A 25,253-nucleotide genomic window follows, 5' to 3' on the forward strand; every position below is an offset into this window, starting at 1 on the left:
AATACGGCAGAATGCCACAGAGCCCATTAAGGGGCTATCATTTGATTAAAAATGGTGAGGAACAGGAGGGATTATGAGGAAAAGTGGCCAAAGGCTTGATTTAAAAAAAATAGTTTCAAAGGAGCCATACCAGGGAGGCAGAGAGGTTTATGGAAGTTATTCCAGAGTGTGGGGTCAAGTCTGACACAGCTGTTAGCTAGTCCGCCAATAGAGGGGTGAAGGGAAGCAGGATACACAAGAGCTCAGAGTGGGAGGAATGGAAATTTCTTGGAGGTAGTTAAGGGAAGAATGTGTAGTTGTAGGATTCAAGAGAGTTCAGAGATAGGGTGGGCTTTATGGTGAAGGGAGTTATGAATGAGGATGAGGGATTTAAATTGGAGGTGGTGGAGGTGTCCAGGAACCGCTGTAGGTGAGTGGCGACAGGAGTAATGGATGAGCACGACATGCTGCAACATGGGATGTGGACAGCAGGGTTACGCATGAGCTAAATTAACAGCGTGTGAAAGAGGCACAGCCTACCAGAAGAGGATTGTAGTAGTTAAATCGAGAACTGGCAAAGGTGCGACAATATTCCTGGCTTGAACTAGGCAGTCTTTGTGGCGGAGAAGGTATGAAATTGAAAGCGGAACCTGGGGACGAATAGGCTATTCCTGCACACAAATGCAAGATAGTCAGGGAGGCTGTGGGCAGGACTGCCATGTTCACATTGATGCATAGATTTCAAAGCAAATATGAAGCCGGTTACAGCCAGTGTGGTGAACCCAGTCTATGCCAGTATTATACTGGAAGCTGAATGATTGTTCCATGTTAATTTTAAATAGCTTTAAGGTGGTTTAAATGCAGTTAGATATGTAAATTGGGTTATTGCTGTGGCTTTATACAGTGTGAATATTAGTGGAAAAGTACTTGATCTATTTCTGTGAAATTCTATTACCTGCCATTTTAATAGAGGGAGTAATTTATTTAAAATAAACATGTTAATGCTTCAGTTAAAGTAGAAAAATAATTTGATGTGGCACGCTAATATTCACACAGTGTGAAATTGGCTGTGATTAAAAATTATTTTCCCTTCTTTGGACTTTCTGTTTCAGACATAAATATGCTTAAAATTGGAGGACATGCACCAAAAATGTGCAAATTGGAGGTCTAGCTAATAATATGGAAGACTCAATCAAAATCTGAAAGACATAAACCGGTTTGTTATGTGGGCAAATAAATGGCAAATGAAATGTAATAGAGAAAAATTGTGAGGTGGTTCATTTTAGTTGAAGGAATGAGGCAGCCATTTTATTCCTTGGCAGAAAAGTTTGTAGCAAAGAGATCTGAGAACAGAGATACATGACTCAGTAAAAGTAGCGACACAAATAAAGAAGGCCAGAGAGAATGAAATCAAAATACCTGTATTCATTTACAGACACAGGATCAACTCCTGTGTAAACAGAGGCGATCCTGCCTTCATCTTGGCTGTTTTGCTTCACAGCCATTTAACAGCCATTGGGCCATTATTTGCCTTGAGGTAAGCCTCAGGAAAAGCCCTGTCCACCAGGGACATCATGACATGCAGACATACAGCTAATAACACATAGAATAGGACACAACCAATGGGCAGTCAAGACACCCAGAGGTGACACTACCACAAGGGGGCAACCCATATAAAGGACAGGGCACACACGCTCTTTCTCTTTCCGCAGGTGACACTCAGGGAGAAGGACAGGGGCAGATCAGAAGCATCACACCCACCGCATGGCTTAGAGCAGACTGGTTAGTTAGACTGAGTTACTATAGCAAGATTAGCAGGAGAGTCGAACTCAAGTAGGAGAATTGTTAACTGTTCAATAAATGTGTTAAACCTATCTCCAAGTCTGAACCTTCCTTTGTCAGAGCATACATCAAGGAAGCAGCTTATGCTACACGAAGAAGTTGGTGAATTTCCCTATCATTTTACTCAGAGTTGTTGGGGTTTGGAATGCGCTGCCTGGGAGAGTGGTGGAGATGAATTCCATTAGGACGTTTCAAAAGAGAGCTAGATATATATTTGATAGGGATTAATTTAGAGGGCTACGGAGATAGGGCTGGGGAATGGGTCTAGCTAGGTAGCTCTTTTGGGAGCCGATGCAGACACGATGGGCCGAACGGCATCCTTCTCTGCTGTGAATAACAAAATAATGTGCACTGGTTGAAGCAGTTGCTGAATTTCGGGGGAAGCTTGATGTGTACAAGAGGGAGAAAGGACAAGAAGGAAGTGCAAGGAATGCAACAGGCCAACTGGAGTGGGAGGAAACTTACAAGAGGAATATAAATACTCGGTATACACTCCGCCGAACACTGCAGCAGTCTCCAATCAAAATGACAGCCAGCTTATTTGTTCCCAGTTCGATGCTATCTTAAGAGTCAATACCTTGGATAAGTTACTGCTCCATTTTTACACCTGCCCTGTGGATGCTCATGCCCTTGACATTTTGTTCATGGAGCATGACAAAGAGGACAATTCCCCGCTAGTTTCATTACCACAACATAGTATCATGCCTTTATTGTCACCTTAGAAGGAGGGTAAACAATGGTGATCAATGGATACCCTTGCTTACATTTTACAGTTCACAGTCTTTTTAAAGAAACAAGATTTGGGCAGAACATAGAACTATATAATCCCTACAGAGCTGAAGGAGGCCATTCGGCCCATTAAGTCTACACCATCCTTCTGAAAGAGAACCCTAACTACGCCCTATCCCTGAAACCTCACATCTTTGGACACTTGCGGGGCAATTTATCATGGCCAATCCAGCTAACCTGCACATCTTTGGGCTGCGGGAGGAACCAGAGCACTCAGAGGAAACCCACGCAGACACGGGGAGGAAGTGCAAACTCCACACTGACAGTCATCCAGGGTCAGAATCGAACCCGGGTCCCTGGCATTTTGAGGCAGCAGTGCTAAACCACTGTGCCACCCCAAACATGACCAGACCAATATTTTCTAAATTTAAACTTCGTCAGACCATGGTTTTTGTTTTTTTAGCAATCAGCAAACTTCCTATTTGAATGGAATTGAAAAACAAGTGCAACTGAAAAATATTAACAATTTTAACTCGGTTTTGTTTTACTAACTTCATATTCTCCTCATGAGCAAGACAGTCTTAATGGTAGTGGATTTCAATACGACTTGCATTTCCTTTACACCATATCAACCAACTATCTTGGGTAATGTCTCCCGACCAGATCTCCCCCCTACTTCCATCTTTTTTTTAAACATAGATTTAGAGTACCCGATTAATGTTTTCCAATTAAGGGGCAATTTAGCGTGGCCAATCCATCTACCCAGCGCATCTTTGGATTGTGGGGACGAAACCCATGCAAACACGGGGAGAATGTGCAAACTCCACCCTACTTCCATCTTAAGGGATGTTTGCTCTGTTACAGTTTCTAATCCATCCATGTCTAAGACAGACATGACATGTGCATAATTGTAATTTGTACTAAACAAATAAAGAACTAGAGCTCTATTTAGAGGGTGCAAGTATAAAGTGAGGCTGTGGAAAAGGAAGAAACTACAAAGAGAGAGGAAACCGACAAAATTGATTTACCTTTTTAAATTTTTCCAATTAAGGTTCAATTTGGCGTGACCAATCCACCTACCCTCTACGTCTTTTGGGTTGTGGTGGTGAGACCCACATAGACACGGGGAGAATTGTGCAAACTGCATATGGACAGTGACCCAGGCCGAGATCGAACCCGGGTCCTTGGCGCGACGAGGCAGCAATGCTAACCACTGCGCCACCGTGCCGCCCGAGACAAAATTGATTAACAAGGCAACTCACTTGACAGGACCGATTTTAACTCCCTCCAAGTGGATGGATTTTGAGTGAGTTAAAATCTCACCCATGTAGTTGGAAACAGTAAGTAATATTAATCCTATGGACACTAATTGTGCATCATTCTTTCCCGTATGATCTGGTAGGGTCAAATGCCGAACCTTGGGAGGAGTAATTTAAGGTGCATTTCACATGGAGCAAACGGGTAGTCTGATAGAAAGAAACTCTGTGCATGAAGTCAATGAAAAATAGACCAGATGATAGAATGGACAATACAATGATGCGACAAGGAGATCATTGAAACTATTTAAACTTGTTTGTTATGTTTGGACTACAAGAGGGGAGCTGGAATGAAAGCTTGAGAAAATGCTGATTTGGCATATATGATGATATAGGAGCTGGTAACCAGCCCAAACTCTAATCAAGATAAGGAAATGTTCATTTAAATAGTGTCCGTCAAATGATCTGAAATCACCTGCATTGGCCTCTCTTCAGTTTCTGCCCTGTCCTTCCACTGTTCTCGATGCACTGCACTTTGGGCCTGGGCCTAACAGTTTACTTCTTGTGTCCCACCCCTTCAATACTGCAAATAGTGCTGCAAATAGTGCTGCAAATAGTGCTGCAAATAGTGCAAAACGGGATCTGGCTATGTGTATAATTATATCAGCAACATATTTCCATCAACAGTATGTACCCATCATATGTCTACTCATGTATGACTGAGTGTTATTCACCCTGATGGATTGACATGCTCCTTTCTGGTTCTACTTGCCGCCCAGATCCGGTTGTAAAATACAAATAGATCATTATACACAATTTGAATGTAATTATCGGGCAGGTTGCCCGATTCACCTGCCTCCTGGGATTCTCCAGCACCCCCCTCCCTACCTGCGAGTCCCGCGGATGTGAATTGGTGCAAGTCCTGCAAAGCGGGGGACCTGGTGCCTTGCATTCCGATGGGGTGACAAGGGGCTGAGTGCCTTCCCTACACTTGCCTCCAGGGTGCCAGGGGAGGGAGGGGGGGGAACAACAATATCATGAGATAGGGGCGCCTTCCAATCTTGAGGAGCAGGACCTGCCCCTCTCAGGTCCAGCAAAAAGCCCGATCCCCTTTAAAACATTTACCATGAGCCATGGAATGGCATGGAAAGTCCAAAGGTTTTTTGCAGCTCTAGTTCCTGGATTTTATATCTGGATAAAATTCATTGTGTGGGGATGTTTGTGAAATGATTCATTTCAAGGGTATGATGAAAAAGAACAATGAGCATGATGTACCGGCCGCGTTGCGCTCGAGCGAGATCGCTGCATGCTAGTAGATACCGGAGAGGCCTCCCGGCAACCTTTATGCCTCACGAGATCTACCCACCACAAAATGGGCATTGCCAAACGGCACACGTCTAAGTAGGTTTAAAATCTACTTAGGGCGAGCTTACCCGGTATCTACCAGTCTCCCGGGATCTACTGGCTTCCCCAGGGAGGCAGCAGCCAGACACCGTTCAGTCCAGGTCCACCCACACAAACATGGACCAGGCAGAATGACACCCGGGGAGTCTTCCAGACCATTGGATGTCTCTGGGTTGCCAGAGGTAGTGCTGGGTGGCCCCCTGGCCCTCCTTCTTGAACACGGGCACCTTGGCACTACCTGTCTGGCACCTGGGCATTGCCAAGGAGCACTGCCAGGGTGCTATTGTAAGGACGCCAAGGGTCAGAACCCAAGCGGGGGCCATGCCCATGGAGGTAGGGCGGAGGGGGTGTGAAGGGCGGGTGGGATGCATGGCATGTAAGTAGGGGCCTCTGGGATATTGGTGCAGGATGACAGGTGGGGTCCTGGAAGGTGGGGCCTTGAAGAAGGGGGCCTCAGGGCCCCCATAGTGGGTTGTCCTCACTTGGGGACGGGTGACAGTGGCGGGACCAGATCATCCTACTGGTGGGCTGCCTCCACTGTCGAGAAACACAGGTTAGGTTGGTGGGCAGATCTAGCCCTCTGTGAAAACTATACTGCTAAACTGGTGAAAAACGCGCCAGCGTCCAAAAAAGTGACTAAGGGCGGGATTTACCGGCTGTTCATGCCACCGGGGTGTTCCAGTCCCACACCGGCACATGGCTTACCCAGTGATGAGGGGTTCAGTTAAAGGGAAATCCTGTTAACAATGGCAGGACCGGTAGATCCCGCTGGTGGACCGTCTGTGCCGCTAAAAAACACATGGTGGGTTGGTGGGAAAATCTCGCCTTAGGTGTCATTAGATAACAATGGGGAACTTGCCGGCAAAGCCAGCAGGAAACACGCGCCAAAAATGACACTTTAGGCAAAAGTTTCTCAAAAGGGAACAAAGTCCCCAGCGAGTGCGTATAGTGCATGATTCCCTGTGCTCGCAATGCTGAGAAACACATGGCTAATCAACGTGAATTGCGTTAATAAGGGAAACGCACAGCTGAGGTCGCACATAGCCCCATTTTGTACTCCCCACCTGGGCTTGGAGTTCGACCCCCTCCATGTTAAGGGTACGAGTTCGCTTGTTGCGCATGGTTATGTAGCGAGAGAGTGGACAATATTTTTAAATAGCGTCCAGATCGCCTAGACCCCTGAAACAATCCCCGAGCAAACCCCTCAGACCGAATGCACTATGGCAGGGTCCCCAGCTCCCCACCCTAGACTCCCCCAACACCCACGACTGGCAACCAGGGCCTGATCGCGTGCCTACTAAAAATGCCAGGCTGATATTGCTGGGGTATCAAGGTGGCACCATCTGTGCCAGGGCACCTCCCTCCCCAAAGGCCATGCAGTTTGTGGCCTCCAATCCCCTGGGGGACCCTCACGAGTGCTGTTCCGTCTGGTCCTCATTTTTGGGGATCAGTGCTGAATTGCGCTTGCCCGAGGACTTGAATCCCAAAGTCTTAGGTACCTCATGAATCTGCATATTAGAGTGAGGCTCTTTGCTTATTGTGGGCGGGATTCACATCACAATTTCTCACCAGGTTTCACTGGATCTTGCGGGGGGGTTGCAAGATGGGTAGATCCTGAGAGTGGGGTCTCCTGGCTTTCATCAATCATGCTGTGTTGCAGCGAGCTGCTTATCTGGTGCAGCGTGGCCAATTGATTGCACCCTTAGAAACTTTTCCGTTGAATCGTATCCTACTTTTTCGAACCACAGAAAGCCATTGAGGCCAAAACATTGTATGTTTTCAAGAAGCAGTTTGATATGGCACTTGGGATGGAGGGGACCTAAGGGTATGCAGGGGGAGGCGGGAAGTGGCAGGAAAAGGCTATTGAGTTGGATGATCAGCCACAATCTTAATCAATGGCAGAGCAGGCTCGAAGGGCGGAGTGGCCTCCTCCTGCTCTTATTTTCTATACTTCTATGATCCTGGTAAATCAAAATTTCTAAGTGCCATGGAACGGTACGTCAACGTTGCGCCTTGCACCACCCGGAATCACTCCCGTTTTCCAGCTGGCGGGATCACCCAAGTCTTTGAGTATAGTTGTCGTTTGAAAGAATCCATGAAAATTTATGTTTCCATTATGTTCTTGTTATAAGCCAAAAATATTTTTTAATCGCACGTTTGCTTCCAACCTGTTAAAAATCGCAGTCTTGCCTTAAGCTAGGCTGTCCAGCGATCCGTCTCTTTTGACAGAGTCCATTGACATGCATTAATAAAATGAAAATGTGTCTGGAAGGGCTTGGGCCATCAGTTACAGCAGGATCCCGCAGTTTCATCCCTTTTTCTTCAAGACAAAACTTTCTTAAAAACTGCAAACATATTGATCCGCGTGATTGCCAGCAAACAAGCCAACATCTTGGATACTTCTTTAAAGTGACAGACTGCAAATGAGGTCTGTGTGCTGCAGATAACAAGTTTGCAGCAAATGACAAAGCAGCCAGATCCCAGGAATAGGGTATTCGGAGGGAATCAAGTCAATCGAGCTGTCAGTGATGTAATGCTTTGAATGTTACACACATTTAATTCAATCATTTCTCCACTTAGAGGAGCTTGTGTGAAAAGGTGAATGACTGGGATAGTTTAAAGGCAGGAAAGCACCTGTATTTGAATAATTGTACATATTTTTTAAATCTGGGAGAATCCTTTGAAACAATGCGTGCTCCAAATTGGCAATTAGTTTGGTGTAGTACAGATAAGTGATCAGGTTCTCTGAAGACATGGTTTTGTCTTAAAATGAATAACCGAAACATGCTACATAAAATATTAGATACAGTAAACATATCCACATTCTGTTTTATGCACAGTGTGAGCTTGGCCAGAAAGCCATGTAGTGATTCTGATTGTGGACCAATTGCAGTATTTAACAAGCCAGAATTGAGGTAAAACTAACGGGCTTCTAATTTCCTGGCTTATATTTTTCCCTCTTTTGCTCAGCACCTGCTCTTTGGCGCAAATTATAATTACTGTCTCCACCCCTTCCTTCACTTTGTTCGGAGGCTCACCATCTTGGGATGGTGGCATTTACTTTGGGCTCCATTAACTTATTTTAATAAGGCTTCCGTTTGAACATGTATCTCCAGCCGTGACTTAGTCACATCTTCCTTAGTATGTTTCTGTTTCTATGTTCCCTTTCCTGTGTGAGCAGCCTTGCAAAATCTGGATTTATCACTGAAAAATCTCTGAAAATGAAGGTGTGAACCCTTCTTCGGAACCCATGTCCAACTTTTCACATTCCTACTTTCCAAAACAATGAGAAGTCCTGATAATCGGAAGAATAGCGGCTCTGGAAATGGAAGTGCGACTTTTTGTCCAGTTGCCAAAGCTTTTCACAACACAGACCATTCCAAGGCCCAGATTTGTGAAAAAGTTTCATGTCTTCAAACAGTGACACTGAAATCACTCCAGAGACAATCTCCTTGCAATTGCTTTTGCCCCAAGTCACTGACTGCCAATAAAATTACATAAGAATGTTTTGGTTTCTCTCCAAACTCTATTGAAGAGAATTGGCTGCCAAATGTTACAGCTTTGAAGGACTGTAATAGATTGAAAAATTGTATGTCTGCAGACACAAGCATCATACCGTAAACTCACTTATGGTGCATGATGTAGATCACAAAATGAAGGACGGTCTATATGTTTTCCTTCAAAAGACTACTCTCTCAATTTAGACAGACAAGTTAATTCTAACCTGTGGCCAATTCTGCATAGTTTTAATGCATCCTTATGGGGGAGTCCTCACACAATGAAGAGCTCACAGGGAATGCAAGCACAAAATTGATGTTTATCAATTTATTTTGATACATTGTGAACACTTGTATTTATATTTGGCATTGACCTAGATTTTGAGGAGATTGCCAGAAATCCAATGAACTCTCATTTCATCAGGAACCCTCCACAATCCTTAAAATGTCATGAATACTGGGAGATCAACTTGGTCCAGTCTGATCATGCCTTTTTTATTATCAAGAACCTGTAATAAAAATTACATCGTCCGTAATCTGTCCTAGTCTTTAGATTGCCACTTCCATTGTAATCTAGATACCTAATCCTAGATTGCTAATGCAATATTTACATTGTCACAAATATCTAAATGATCAGAAATCTATTGCAATCTTCACACTGCCAGGAATTGCATTAACCAGGATTTCTGCATTATGAGGATGTATTGGAATTCAGGTTGGTGCTTCTAGCTGTGAATGACAATAGTCTCACAAATTGAGTTGAAGAATTAGGTTTGAAAAAAATCTCCTTTAACTCACCCACTCCACCCACATCTCCTGCTAACACGTTATTTTCCATGCAAATGAGTTGAATATTTTCGACAATCCTGGAGGATTCGATATTTCCCTGGGGAGCTGGAGTATTTGAGGAATAGCTTTCGGTGCAGCACTAAGCTCTGATGAAGTTCCACTTGAAATGTGCCCCTTTATTGCTTGATGTGTTAAAGATATGCTTATTACAGACTTTTTAAACTCATGTAATTCCACATGGATATGATGTTCGGTTACTTACACAAAAAGATACATAGATAACAAGACAAAAAAAGGTTTATGCCATTTTTGTGGACTTTCTCAGTTAAAGCACTATAGAGTCTCAAACAAATGTTCTGTGCTCACCACAATTGACAGTATCTGATACATGCTCTCCGCAATTGCTAGTATCTGATAAAATTGCCTTGACCGTTATGCTCCCGATGATAACAGAGACCCAATTATTCATGTGTCTAGTGAGCGAGGTTGGGGCAAAAACAATCGCCTTTCCACCATCATTTCAACAAAAGCCAAAAGTCACTCACAGTGCTCCCCCAGTTAAAGCTTTGTTACCAAGTCGTGCTTCATGTAGAAACCAGAATAAGAATTGATTGAAGCAGTCTGATGCCAGAACCTAAACTCACCCATGACCCATGACGAGTTTTTTTGGATCGAATCTGATCCATCTAACGGAGGATTCCACAGCACCCATTACTGTCACCAGCTGGTTTCAGGCATTTCATTCAAAACTGATGACTGACTGTGTGCAGCGTTGCAGTGCAGTTAACTTTTGAGTCTGGACTTTGGATTAAACCAAAGGACAGACTGTCCCTCGTGTCATCACAGGTGATGCATACAAGTTAGCGCCTTGAAAAAGTGTTTCGCTGACTTGCAATTCAAATACTCACACTTGACAGCCCTGTTGTGGAGGGGGAAGAAGATGGTCAACTTGTGCTTCGGCACTATCTCCAATAAATCGCTCAACAGCCGACTGACCAATATTTCTTATTATCTTTTAATACGCTCCTGGTTACATAATTCTATGCTGGTACCATTTTTAGTTTGCTCCTACGAAGCAGTGTGTCACCTCAGAACTAAAAAAAGGATCTTCTGCTTTATTTCAGTTTTATTACCAATGCGGTTGGAGGATCTTTATTTACCAGGAGCTTTAATGCAAGTTTTTAACCACTTGTTGATCTACCTGTTTTTCAGGTTTAATTTTCAGCCTAAAAAATTGGAATAATGGGGGGGGGGGGGGAATAATGGGGGGGGGGGGGGGGGGGGGATTGGGCTTCCAAACACCAGGGACAAAATCAGTTTAAAGAAGAAACAGCATTTGAATGTTGATAAAATTCATGAGAACATGCAAGAGACAGGAATAGTCTGGACGCGATCGAATGGTCACACTGCGCCTGAAAAGCAACTCGCTACGGTGCAGTGCGGCCGAAAGAAGCCAGACAACCCACTCCCGAGATCTGCCTGGCTTGCAACGCCTCCCGAGATCTAATGTGATCTCGTGAGACGTTGTGATGTAAATCCCGCCCATTGTGGGCGGGACCACTTTTAGGCAAATCTGCATATTCGAGCGAGCCAGGAAGTCTAATTTTAATGTGCAGATTCCCGAGATACCAGAGGCTTTAGCATCTATCCTTTTCACCGCTGAGATCTCAGGCGTACGTCGTTCAGTACTGGTCTCTACAAATGGGAACCAGATGGAAGGGCCCTCGTGGGGATCTCCCAAGGGAATGGAGTCCCCCATGTGCATGCCCTTTGGGCAGGGTGGACCTCTGGCACTGCCAAGGTGCAAAGCTGGCATTTTTGTGGGGTGGGGGTTGGGGCAGGGGTGCCCTGTGCGGGTGTTGGGGACCTCGGGGACCCTTCCATAGTGTTTTGGGATTTCGAGGGGGTCGCAGGTCACTTTGGGGGCTCCAGAGCTTGGCTCGTCGTTTAAAAATGGAGTCCCGATCTCTCACAACACTGAGTGAGGAGTTCCGGCGTGCAGAGCTCCTCAGTGCACAAAGGGGCGATGTGTGGCCTCGGCCGCACCTTCCCCGCTGAGGCTCCGTTCCTAACCCGGGTGCCAATTTATAGCGTGTTTCTCAGCACTGCGAAGCTGGGAAACATGCAGCTGAAGATTAGATTTAGATTTATTGTCATGTGTACCGAGGTACAGTGAAAAGTATTGTTCTGCGTACAGTCCAGGTTGATCGTTCCATACATGAAAAACATAGGACATACCATAAATACACAATGTAAATACATAGACATTGGGTGAAGCATACGGAATATAATGCTACAACAGTAGAGAAGATGTGTAGAGGGATCAGTTCAGTCTATAAGAGGACCATTCAGAAGACTGGGGATAGGAGAGAAGAAGCCATTTTTGAATCAGTTGGACTATTGTATCTTCTGCCTGATGGAAGAGGTTGGAAGAGAGAATAGCCTGGGTGGGAGAAGTCTTTGATTATGCTGTCCGCTTTTCCAAAGCAGCGGGAGGTGTCGACAAAGTCAATGGATGGGAGGCGGGTTCGCATGATGGACTGGGCTGTGTTCACGACTCTCTGTAATTTCTTACGGTCTTGGGCCGAGCAGTTGCCACACCAAGCTGTGTTGCAGCTAAATAGGATTCTTTCTATGGTGCATCTTTAAAAATTGGTAAGGCACTCGCTATGGGACTTTGTTCCCATTTAGTTAAATCCTGCCCTCTGTCATTACACTAAAAGCAAAATGAACAGTTGGTTTTCAACTTAACCTTAAATTGTTGGGGTTAAACTAAAGGGAAACTGGGCAGTTGGCGTTAAACTTTAAGATGGTGGGGTAGAGATGAATCTTGGGTGGTCGTGGTAAATGTGTGGCACCATGCTATTGTCCATTATTCAGTCCCTTTCGCATGAAATGGAAAGTGAATAACCCATCTTTATTGCCCTGGTGCCAGGCACTTACACTCTGTTGTGGACGTCCGATAATAAAAATTGTTGGAGGTTATGCACAGGAAAGATCTTGCTCTTTGTCCAATGCTTTGGTATGTGAAGTGAGCCAACCTTCGATTGATGGTCTCAGATCTCAGGGGATTCTCTTGTGTGGTAACTGCCAGTGTACCTCTGCTTCATAACATTCAAAATGACTTTTGCTGTGATGTGAGGAATAGTGTCCTCACTGCAGAACCTAAAGATGATTCAGATTAAATGACGTTTGCTTCTTTACCTGCTTAAAATTGGTTGTGAAGGAACAAAGAGCTCGGACCAGTTCTCTTAGTTCCCCGTTTTGCTGGTGTTCCATTTTAAAGTATACAAGACCAGTATTCTTTCTTCCCTTGTTCGTCTTTTCTTCTGGATGCACACTCACTGCATCTGTGGCAACATGTTTATTGTGTAATGCGCATGTTACAGTGCAGCTCACACACATCTTCAGACCCAGTAATTCGCTTAAAAGAAGATTCTTTTTTTGCTGCGGCGGCCACGAGCAACATCAAGGCCAGGGTTTTAGAATATCGCACTCTGGAATGTATCTCCAAGAAACATGTACCGCACCTCAGGGGTCGAGTGACAATGATAAAGGGCTCGAGTTCTGGTCTAGTGGTTGACGACAAATGCAGGCTATTGGTGGGAAGCCTTGACCTCTGGCCAGACTGGATATACCGGGCACACTGCCCACAATTTGTAATCTATTAAAATTCATGGTTGAAAAATTGCAGACAATGTGACCTGTGATGTGGACTGCCAGTGGCCCAGGCTGTGCTTGCAATTGTTCTCATTCATAAAATCTGGCTTCATTTTTCAATCTACTCCAGTTTGTGTGCTTTAATCTGCTTGACACTTCATTATAAATAGATCATAATCCCTTCAGGATGATTTCTATTATTGCAACACCATATCCTTTAATCAGAGTTTCAAAACAGCAAACTCTTGGCTATTTCTACATAATTGATCCAAATTATAAGGGCATATAGGAATTGAATTAACGTAATTTATTTTCTTATTTATTTAAATTGCTCTTCACATAACTAATCTGAATTTAAATTCATGCCCAAATTTGTGCTGAGGTCTGAATGACAGTCATTCTCAATTTAAACGAGTCAATTTGCTTCCTTTACGCAGCTTCAACAAGCCTCAAATTATTTACTAATATATTTCCATGTGCTACTTAATGATTATTACCTTGCCACTAGACTTTTCATTAACTCCCTGATGTTACGTCTTGCCAACATTTGTTGCCCGAGTTTGCGAGACGCCACTGTGATCGTGGAGCTTCGCTGACAGCGAGTGTAAGCTGGGAAATGGTGACATTTCTCACAAACAGTATTTGGCAAAAGGTAATTTTGCCCAGCAATAAAAACAATGGATACAATTTACTGGCCGCCTCCCGCTAGAATTGGGACGGGATGCGGCCGGTAGATCCCAAGAGAGGCCTTACCCGGGATTCCCGACGGTCGTCACGCCTCGCGAGATCTAACTAGATCCCGGGAGAGATCACGATTTCGATCCTGCCCACTTAGATCAAATGGCCACCCGTCATCTATCGGCCTTGCCGAGGAGACCCCAGCTGAGCATTGATTAGTACTGGGCCCCACAAACGGGGACCCAGGTAATCGGAGGACCCCGGGTGGTCGGCCTCTTGCCAGGATGGCACTTTGGGACTGCTGGCGCCACCCGGGCACCTTGGCACTGCCAGGGTGCCAGGCTGGTATTTTGCCAATGCCAGGAATTGGGCCCGGGGTGGGATGTGGTGGGAGTGGGGGTTTGAGGACCAACAGGTGAGTGAGTTGGTGTGTTGCGGGGGGGGGGGGGGGGGGGGGGGGGGGGGGGGAGGGGAGGAGTGGGGGGTCGCATCGGGGGAGTCCAGAGATCAGGAAGCCATTTGAAAAAGCCGCCTCAAACTCTTCCTGAGGAACTCCGTTCATTGGGGGCTCCTCCCCCGAACAGGTGCTGGAATGTGGCATCTAGGGGCTTTTCACAGTAACTTCATTTGAAGCCTACTTGTGACAATAAGCAATTTTCATTTCATAAGCCCGACCTCGGCGGGGTATTCCCCCTCGGGGGCTGGAAATAAAAGAATGCTGTTCAATAGCGGGGTCATTACGACCACTCGATTCCCGCACAGAACGGGCTCTATTTTCTTTTTCGTTAAATCGCGCCCAATGTTTTAAACAATTCACAGCAGATGGAGCTCACTGTTCTCTCCAGACTTTGAGATAAAAAGGGAAGCGAAGAGATAAATTCCACAACAGGAAGCAATGAGACCATAAATAAAGCGGTGTTTACTGGATGGTCATACCTGTCACTGTATGCTGCGGCAGCAGCTGCAGCAGGCTGGGCATATCGGTATGCTGCATAGCCTCCCTGTAATAGAAAGAAGAGTTTCATTATATTCTGTGTATAATAGATTAATACTGTGGTAAATGGCGTTTCGTCTGTAAGTCAGAGGCAGTGAAATGGGCAGAGAGAAGTAGAGGCACTGCAAATGGTAAGAAATGGGAGGCAGTCAAACAATGAGCAGTGGACTGGCGATCATTGCCGATTGCTGCCATCTGGACTCTCGGCACAGTTGGAAGTGAACATCAAGCACTAATGTCGTGTTTAGATGATACTAACTGCACTTTGTAAACATTAGGTCGTTGGGCCATTATTGCTGTTACCTTTAGCCATGGAACAAATTCCTCATGGAAAGAATATTCCCTTTTTTAAGTTGGTGTGAAATACAAAACTGATGTGCAAACTTCAGCACTTTCTGGCTGTAAAGAAACTTGTACGGTGGTCTCCCACTGCTGTCGATAATTGTCCATCTCCTTTCTCAGGTGACAGAATATCCGCGAAAACAAGCAGACACGAAAGAAAGCAAACAAAGTTAATCCTCGTCTGTGGCATGTTAAACCCACTCGCTTCCCTTAGTGAATTACATAGGCTCTTGAAAATTAGAAACCTGTGTAAACACTGTCAAAGGATGTCTTCCTATGTCAATTATATGAGGCTTTTATAATTATTACACTGTTTCTGGGGAGACTTTGGCTTTGTTGAAACAAATCTTAGCTCTTTGATTCCTTTCAGATAGGATTACACCAGTGATGCTCTATCTACTTTTTGAAACGTTTCAAAAGGTGTTTTAGTGGAAGTCAAATTTTCAAATGCTTATCTGTTTTTCATTTGAAAAAAAGAGGCTGTGGATTTAGTTACGTTGCTCAATCTAAGCTGCAGTTAAGTAACTTATGATGTTTCCGTAAGTGCCACACTGGAGTATTGAGATGTTCTGGAACTACCCATCTTGGCCTCTCCAATACACTAATTGCTAACACCAGTCGAAAGAAAACAATTTAAATGTTTTGTGGCAGTGTTACAAATCCTGCTGCTGTCAGCGTTGAAAATAGTAGCAATGCCGCGGCATCTGGCCTCCCAATTCTGGTCAGAGCCCAGCAGAATATCACATCAAAAATAAATCACCCAGTCTAAGCAACAACAGTGAAAATACCCTGCTCATTGTCAACTGCAGGGTTGGAAAAGTTGCCTCGCCTCAACTTCTTCTCATTTCATTTTGTTATTTGGGTTTGCAGGAACTGTTCAAAGCTGTTGATTGGAATTCTTGTGGAATGAATCTTCCAGTTTATCAGTGTGCTCCTGAAATTTGAATACTTTGGGAATTGATTGGTGCCCGAGAAGTTGACCCTAAAAAGCAGTGACTTGATCTCACTATTTTGAATTAAGGGAACACTAACGTTACACGCCCATACTCCCAAAGGCCGAGAGCCACCACAACTGGAGGCATTGGTGCTGCACAGACTGCATTGCCGAAGCTTTGGATAAACAGGTGGGTTGGAAGTGTTCATTGTCTCAGTGGTGTGTTCAGAATGGGAATCAGGCATTGCAGAGATTTCGATATAGAGGATGCAGCGAGCATGGCAATGACAGATCGATCTGAAACCTCAATACTGTTAAACCCCTCAGATACTGTGCAAAGCGCAATGTTAATTAAAACACAGGGACTGCAGCCTGGGCCCCTGGCATTATGCCATCTCATTCACTTTTTAAACAGCAATTGGATGAATGGAACTGGGTATTGTAGGGTCCACTGAGGGCTGCCTATCTAATAAAGTCATCCCCTCCCTCCCCCTTATGGGAGTTTTAGGCTCATTAACATTCAGATGGGATTTTTTTTTAAATATTAACCTAGAAATTAAATTAAAAGGTAAGAGAAATCATCCTGCAGATAGTTTCAATTATACAGCTCTTCAAATAAATCTCTCATAAACCTTTCACAAGGATCTTAAACGATTCCTAAACAGCGGCCCTCCTCCTGAAGGTTAATGGTTGTTTCTTCACAATCTACTGCAGCCAATAAATCTGTGACAATTTTCATTTTGTACACTGATAATTTGGGTCTGGACCCTGGTACAAAACACACATTGCTGCTGCCCTCTCTCCCACGCTCTTTGCTGTTTTAATTACAACTTATCCAAAAAAAAGTTGAGCTTTTAATTTGCTACAATGCCAATTAATGTCTCGTCTGTAGGCAATATATTGCTGTGGACACCTTTATATAGGGATTGGATGGAATGCATCAAAACTTAATTCACTCTGTACCCTTATACAATGAGAAGAGACCTTTGGAAGTACTAATCCATTTAACAGTGGTATGTCATATGGTTCCCCATAAATGTTAATATTTTAAAATAATCATTCTGATTTAAGCAACGTTGATATTTTAATAATTTTTTGCTTTAAATCCCATTCATAATGATGTGTTCTGACATATTCACAGGTGGTTTCTATACCCTAGGAACTTAGGGAAGTGGAATAGACCATTTAGTATTTTGGGTTTGCTGTGCCATTTCTGCTATTTGTCTCCAAAAAATAAAATCTGGTGCGCTCTCAGTTTGAGAGCAATGCAATGGTTTGCAAGGTCTTTGAGTAAATGGTCAAAATACCTACCAGAGTTTCATTAAAGATGGGAGTAGGGACAATTCAGGGCAAATAAGTAACTCGCAAGATAAAATACAAAATAAACCTTGAACTTCCCCCTGTATTTGCAGGGCAAATCAGTTAGGTGGCTGAAAACATGGCAGAATTTTGGGCATAAGTAAATTATGCGCTCAACTCCAATGCACCCAGATTTCCTCGAACTTTTATGGCCATCGTTCGATCCCTCCACTCGAATGCATTCCTGCAGAGAAAGCTGGTCGTGCCTCCAAATTACAGAGCCCACTGCACAAATTTCTTGCAGCTGCATTTTTCTCAAGTACTCCCTTCAAATTATGAGCAGATTTTCAGGCGTAGCAGGAAACGAGGCAACTTTTTAAATGCCTGTTGCAATTTTTCCTCGGAGACCTGGTCTTAATTTATTTTCAGAATACATTTTACAGCATAAATATAAGTGACAAATCTAATTGCTGCTTCGATATCAGGCAATTAAACATGTGCATACTGTGCATGAATGATGGCTGAATAAGTTGAAACTATAATTTTCATAGTATAGGTTCAATATTTTCCTTCGGGCCCCAATTGTTTATACTGATTTACACCCATTTTACATTCGGACATATTCTAATAATTTTGACACTGGCAAAATGGAAGTATTTTCAGATCCAATCTCTAGGTTGTACACAGAGTAAATTCCAGATCTACTTCTTTTAAAAAAATAAATAAATGTTTTCTTCCTAATTAAGGGATAATTTAGAGTGGCCAATCCACCTACCCTGCACATCTTTTGGGTTGTGGGAATGAGACCCGTGCAGATACAGGGAGAATGTGCAAACTCCACACAAACAGTGACCCGAACCCGGGATCTCAGCGCTGCGAGGCAGCAGTGCTAACCACTGCGCCACCGTGCCACCCCTGATCCACCTCAACACAACTGTATATTAGAAACCCGAGAATGCTTGCAAACAGTAACATCCTGTTGTTCAGATAGGGTTTGGCTAAAGATCAGTGAAGAAAGCCACACAAATTCCATTTGATTCAATCATTGCTACATACATGTAATTGGGCTGGAAAATGGGATTTTGAATAAATAAAAAAAATAACATAAAGCAAGTATGGGATATTCAGCTCAGATGCCTGCAAAAAGTCTAAAGATGGCCAGTGCAGAAGCGAGGGGCTGAAGAGCCTCTCTTCGTGCTGTCAAACTCTATGCCGATGATTCTGCGAAGCAAGCCATGCTTAAGAATGTTGGGAATCTTGGTGGGGCAGCGGAGGGGGGTGGAATTCCCATTGGGGTGTAAAGGGGAAATTATAGAGAAAATTATGGCCATTTGTGCACCCATTTTGCTGATGTCAATTTCATAGAATCAGTGAAATACAGCAAAGGAAGAGGCCACTTGGTGGCCCACCGTGCCTCTGTGTATGTTTCCTGCCAATCCTATTAGAGTATACTGGATCATAAAAGTGGGCTTAAATCAGTGTAAATAATTGGGGCCCGAGGGAAGCACAGAACTCAGGCCATATTTCTTTAGGAATGAAAATTCAAGTTTGAAGCCATCTAATCATTAGTCACAGACATTAGGCACAGCTTGTTTAAGAACTTGCAATCAGGTAAGCTTTCCAATTTTTAATTTCACACATACTGATGCCATAAAAATGCATTAAAAAAAACAAAATACAGGACAGGTCTCAGTAAGGATACATTAATAAGAAATTATGAGAAATAAGACTATAAGTCTAAAATTCTCGGAATAATTTTGAACTCCTTCTGAACCAGTATAATTGCAGGAAATTAGGCAAAGAACCCAGCCATTATTATGAGCCAAGATACTTTCACCCAGAGACACATGTAATCAGGGCAGAAAGCAAATACCCAGCAGACATTTTCAAACTCTTCCCCAGTCAAATAAGACGGTGAATGTTTCTGAGTAAATTTGGGAAGCATGGTCATTAAGCATTGATGCACTATCAATTACGACGAGACGAGAGTAGAATGTAATCAAGGCTTTATTACACAGAGATGTGTGGCCTCCTACAGCAGCTGACGAAATGGCTGCTGTACGGAGAGCACACATATTTATACTTCGCCGACTGGGCGGAGCCAGCAGGCAGGGATCTACCCCCGTACCTGTAGTACAGGGGCCTTACCGTAAAACCCATATATATAGTATAATACATCAGTGGCGACTACCACAAGCACCCACATTTCCCCAATTTCCATCGGATATCAACTTTATGCCGTGGTTACATGTGCCACTGGGGGCAATACACAGTGAGGTCCACCCATTTGTTCCTAAACTCTTTTCATTATGTATTCTGTTTAAACCACACGCTTCCGTTCTTGTTTAATTAATTTGTTTACAACTACTAATTTGATGGTTTTAACAACATGGGAATGTGAGAATCTCTTTAATGCTGACGGTAGCGACGGAGCTCAACTTGCTGCATGAGCTTCCAAGGGGCAGCCTCTTATGTGAATGGGATTCCTTTGGGATATTATGCAGCCCGAGGCTACTTGTTTCCATGAAAACCATTACAGTACAAATATCGGCTGCAATGGAAGGCAGTAGTTTATTTAATGTACCAGAAACTTCAAATAAAAGTGTTTTTCATTCTATCCCCACACAATATTTATTTAAAACTGCATTTTTAACTCCATGTTGTGCAGGTTACAAACCGGCTGTATGGCAGCATCAGCCAGTAATCCTCGTCCTCTTGTTCACTGGCATCACTTGCAAAGGTCTGTTGCCCAGTCACTTCCATGTTTAATTAGTAAGCAACTTCAACACTACCTGCTTACAGAAGATGGTTCTTTCGCTAATAACATTTGTTTTCTCTAGCCCATGGTAATAGTATCTTCATTATATATATTTGATGTCACAACTCCCTCTCAATGCCCCAGAATGAATTACTCCAAGAAAATGTGTAGACTAAGGCTGCCTGTGACAGGAAAATGCAAGTGAATAGAAAACTGCAGGTGTTTTGGAAATCAATGCCTCAGTCACCAGCAGCTACAATCGTTGTAGCTGGAGCCTGAACGCTATCCTTTACCTTTCTCGCCCAATAAGTCAGTTTTGCTCATGTAGTTTGGTGCTCTGGTCATGGCTAATGAATAACAATGAGGCAATCAAACAAACCATGAAGAATGAGGGTAAAATGATTTAATAACCAGTTCATTAAAAGCTTTGCGAAAAATAATTGCAATTCTGCTATAAAGATGGATCATCAATTTCTGGCAGATATTTTCAAAGTCTTCCCCGGTCAAATAAGACGGTGAAGGTTCCTGGAAATCTGGGAGGGAGGGCATAAAGAGGCACAGAGGGCTGCAGCGATCAACCTTATTTTAATCATGACTACTGCACTCAAAAGAACATCGTGGGCGACTGATCCTGCACCTGGGCAATGTGGATTGCCCAGGCACAGTGAATGGAGGAAAGCCAAATGGGCAGGATCATATTTCCAACAGAGAGGCCTCCCTGGATTTTTCATCCTTCTAGATTGACGGACAGGGCTATCTGGCAAGATGTTTTCCTTCATTCGCCATACCCACATTATCCAGCAAGCCCAAGAATAGGTACAAAAACAGAAAAATGAACACCACAATAACATACGATTTTGCTGAATAAAATGGACTAATTCACCAGCATCATTCCAGATTCTATCACAGATCAATGTTTTCATGGAATTCATCTACTAATTCAACAAACAAAGCCATTGTCTAAATGCAAAACCCAGAACTGTGAGGAGGGTGATTAAGGGTTGTGAGAATGGGGTGATATAGGTGGGGGGCTGGAGAGAAGGTAACTTTTTTTTTAAACTACTCTTTCTCAGGCTCGGTTGGAGGCAGATGTTGGGCCTTGGAGGAGTATTCATTTGGCTCCGCCCATCAGACCAAAGCAAGAGAAAACAAAAATCGAGGGCATGCATATGTCAAAGGCCTTGAAGCCAAACCCAGGCCCTGTCCCATCGGAGTCTCTGCTCCATAGTTGCCATTTCCGCCACATAGGAACGAGAGCTCACGACCCCAACTGTTCCCATGGTCGCGACCCACAGTTTGAGAATCCTTGTTTTAAATCTTGAGAAAAATATAGTTTAGTGTAAAGCCAGTGCAAAACATTATTCAAAAGTAGCATCAGAACTAATACCCTTTACGGTGGGAGTAAAGAGGGCCATGTGTCTTGGCGATTAAATTTGTCAAAATTATCAGTGACTTCAAGACAATACAAACATCAGAGCGATGACAGTCATAACATCTGACATCCACATACTGGGGTCTATCTAATGTCTGATTGTGCATGCAGCATGAACTTTTATTGACCATCAGCTTTTTCACTGTCCACAGTGTTAGCATGGCAGTTGGATCAGATCGGTATCTCTGTATTACAGGACTGAGTCGAGGTATTCCAGAGGTAAGGAGTTATACTCAACTTAATGGTTGAGTAAACCTTTTATGCCACCAATGGTAATCTCATACCTGAGAATCTTAAACTATTAAATGTCAGCCTCGAGAGAGAGAGAAGTTGTGGATTATCTGCTCTATTTTGGACAGGTCGGTAGTAATTTATCGTGCTCTATTATTCAACGTACTACTAACCTGCTAGGTAAGGTTATTTATATGCAGAGATAAATTTGCCATTTTGGAGAATCTTTCATTGCTGCTTCTTTGGCTGACTACTCTTGGAACTGGCTATTATGAAGAAATGGCTTTGCTGAAATACTTTTATTAGTAAATTGGAAAAGAAGGCAGCAATCTTTATCTCGTAACAAAAAGAAACTGTGCTGACTCAAGCTCCAAATTGTGACATGCTTTAAATGTTCTTTTTATTAACCTCCGAGGACTTATGTAGCTTAATTTTAATTTCCACAAGCAGCAAATGTTCTCAGAACAATTTAATAAGCTAAATTTGTCCAGAATGGTTTGTTAACTTAGATATCACTGGGTGTTTATGTTTGTTACTGCTGGATTATGAATACTCGAATCTAATTAGGTCCCTGCCAAACTAATTCGACACAAGAGCAATTGTATCATTTCTATCTTCAGATCTAGTAAACCGCTCTCTAATGAAGAATCACTGTTCTGCTCTGATACTGATCAAAGAGCTACCTCTTCAAGGGGGTATTGACTATTTCCTTTAGACTTATTGATGCCTAAATGTCTGAATGGTTTAACAGCAATGTACATATCTAAAGGAATTTCAATAAGTGCAATCAATTTCAGTTGGAAGACTAGACCTTGTTGCAGTCTTAATTGTACACACCCACATGCAGATAAAAGTCAGGTGTGTGTGTGCTTTCTGTCATCAGTTGAAATTGGTTTGATTTTAGAATCAATACTCACGTAAATTTCCGCCCCATAAAAGCCATCCTGGTACACAACTCTGCAAAGAAATAGGAAGCGTCATGAATTATATTTTGCATGCTTGATTATAAAACATCTCCCATCAAACCTGGGTGTGATCAGAGGACAGTACTCCACTAATGAGCAAACCCTTCAACTGCAACGTCCAGGCCACACTCACACCAAGTCTCCCCAGAAGGCATGGAGAGTTTGAAATGATCAAGCAACTGAGATTTGTATATTTGGCTTTCAACCCGTTGTGGACACGATAAGCAAAAACACAAAGGTCTGGTTTTGGCAGTTCTTGACTAGCAATTGGCATTCTCCAGGCTGTGTAGGAGCTTGTGCTCTATGGATACAGTGCACAATGGGGAAGATTTGAGGCCTTCATACAAGCCACAGCTTAAATCCTGAGCGCCTGAAGGTACTTACTAATCATGGATTTTCCTCCCCCAAAAACCCCTTTAAATCTAGAGCAGGGTTCATTAACCCACAGCGATGAGGCTTAATTGAGAAATTTGCAGTAGCATGATGCCTCGCTGGTTGGAGAGAAATATAAAGCATTCCCCAACTTTGAATTGTAGGATTGATGGCATTCAAATTGCCCTGGCTTTCTGGCTGGATGAGGATCCCTGCTGGTAAATACGTACTTCTATAAACTGAGGGCTTCCTTGATGCTTCAGACTAATGTAGAGGAGAGGAGATGCATGCCAAGAACAAGGCCAAAATATAGCTCACTGTGTACGACAGGAATTATATACAAAACACTCATTTACCAACAACAACAAGTTGTTGACTGAAAGCTGAACTGCTCGGACATCGTGCTAGGAATATATTATTTGGAAAGCTCAGCTACTAATGATTTTCTTCACAGATGTTCTTACAGTTTAGATTATATATGAAGCATCAATAATAAATATCAGATGATCTTAAGAAGCTTGATGGAGCTGATGTTCATTTGCAGTTCTTTTTATCCTCTGATGACTTTTTCTAAAAAACTTTAGTCTGGTTTTCATTTCAGAAGTGGGTGAGATTCGCAAACCTAATGAGAATTTTCCGATACGTGGATTTAGAGAATTGGATAACCTAATTCCTCAGGAAACAAAAAAAAAAGAAAGTCATCTCAAATGATAATGCTCGGCTTCAAAAGTAGTTTAATTACAAGAACCAACTAATGACTCGATCAGTGGAATCTAAAGTGCCACTTGAGATGTGAACTTTTACACAAAATGCTGTGAACTTTTACACAAAATGCTAGTGGAACATAGGAGTATGTCATTCAGCCCCGCCAGCCTTTCCACATTCAATCAGAACGTGGCTGTTGTGTACTTCAACTTTATTTACTTACTTTTACTCCAGATTTCCATGAGCATCATTTTACACAAAGCATTTCTTGGTTTCACTCCTAACCCGCTGAGCTTTAATTTTAAGATAATACCCCCTTTTCTGGATTCCACCAAAGAAAGTAGTTCCTCTGTATCGTTATCTGACCAAATCCGTTAATCATTTTATAAACCTGAAATACAACACCCCTAAACACAAGGGAATACAAATGAACTATATACCATCTGTCCACATAATTCAACACTTTGAAAGAATTTCACTTCAGTGATTCTGTGGGTCATCACATCCAAGATCGATCTAGCATTCCAGTGGGGCGGCATCCAGAACTGAACATCCTACCACATGAAAGGCCACCAAACTAAATGCCATCTTCAAACTTGGATAAGCGACTCTCTATTCCTTCATCCAAGTCATTAAGTATAGAAGATGAAGGGTGATCTAACGGAGGTGTGTTTAAGATGGTTAATGAGTCAGGAACATTCCCTCTAATTTCACTTTGATGCACTGCATAGCTCCTTTACGATTGCTGGGCATCTTTCACATATGGAGGTCTCAAAGGGTCCACTTCTTGTTTGTTCCCGTGTGTTAAGTTCTGGACTATCTGCTCAGTGTAGAGGGAACATCAGTTGATGGATGGGTCAATAGAAAGAAACTATTTCCTCCGGTGATAGAGTCCAAAGCAATAGGGCATAACCTTCAAAATATTATGTTGTTCAGGGATCAGGAAGTCATTCTTCTCACAAAGGGTAGTGGAAATCAGGATCTGTCTTCCCTAAGAAGCTGTTGAAGTAATGTCAAAACTGAGATTGATTGAGCTTATTAGGTATTAATGCTTATAAAACCAAGGCAGGTAGATCGAGTTAGGATATGGATCACCCTTGATCAAAATGAATGGAGGGGGAAGCTTTAGCCGCAGAATGGCCTATTCCTGCTCCTAGCTTCTGTGATCCGATTAATTTGTCAGGCTGCAGGAAAGATCCCTGGGAAACACCATTTTTCCCATCCTGCCAATCAGCAAATGTCTCCTTTATCCCTACTCTCTACCTCCCAACCAATCACTAAACCATGCCATAAGGTTACCTTCAATCCGTGAGGTTTCAGCTTTGCTAATTATCTTATGCTTACGTAAGTCCAAATAGTCAGCAACCGGGAACACTCTCCTATCTAC

General features: G+C 43.2%; 1 protein-coding gene across 28 annotated transcripts in view; it reads right to left on the reverse strand.

The window, feature by feature from the left end:
• The window catches only part of rbfox3a (RNA binding fox-1 homolog 3a), a 1,730,437-nt gene that overhangs the window by 12,601 nt on the left and 1,692,583 nt on the right, over positions 1-25,253 (reverse strand). For all 28 annotated transcript variants that reach the window (XR_005457923.1, XR_005457925.1, XR_005457924.1 and 25 more), the window contains 2 exons: positions 22,742-22,781; positions 14,771-14,835 (listed from right to left, as the gene is read on the reverse strand). Coding sequence is in view for 23 of the 28 variants with exons in the window: in XM_038776720.1 (XP_038632648.1) it covers positions 14,771-14,835; positions 22,742-22,781 (105 nt within the window). In the remaining 5 variants the exon portion in view is untranslated. The remainder of the gene's footprint in view (positions 1-14,770; positions 14,836-22,741; positions 22,782-25,253) is intronic.

This window comes from Scyliorhinus canicula, chromosome 18 (genome assembly GCF_902713615.1).
Source record: "Scyliorhinus canicula chromosome 18, sScyCan1.1, whole genome shotgun sequence".
Taxonomy (NCBI): Eukaryota; Metazoa; Chordata; class Chondrichthyes; order Carcharhiniformes; family Scyliorhinidae; genus Scyliorhinus; species Scyliorhinus canicula.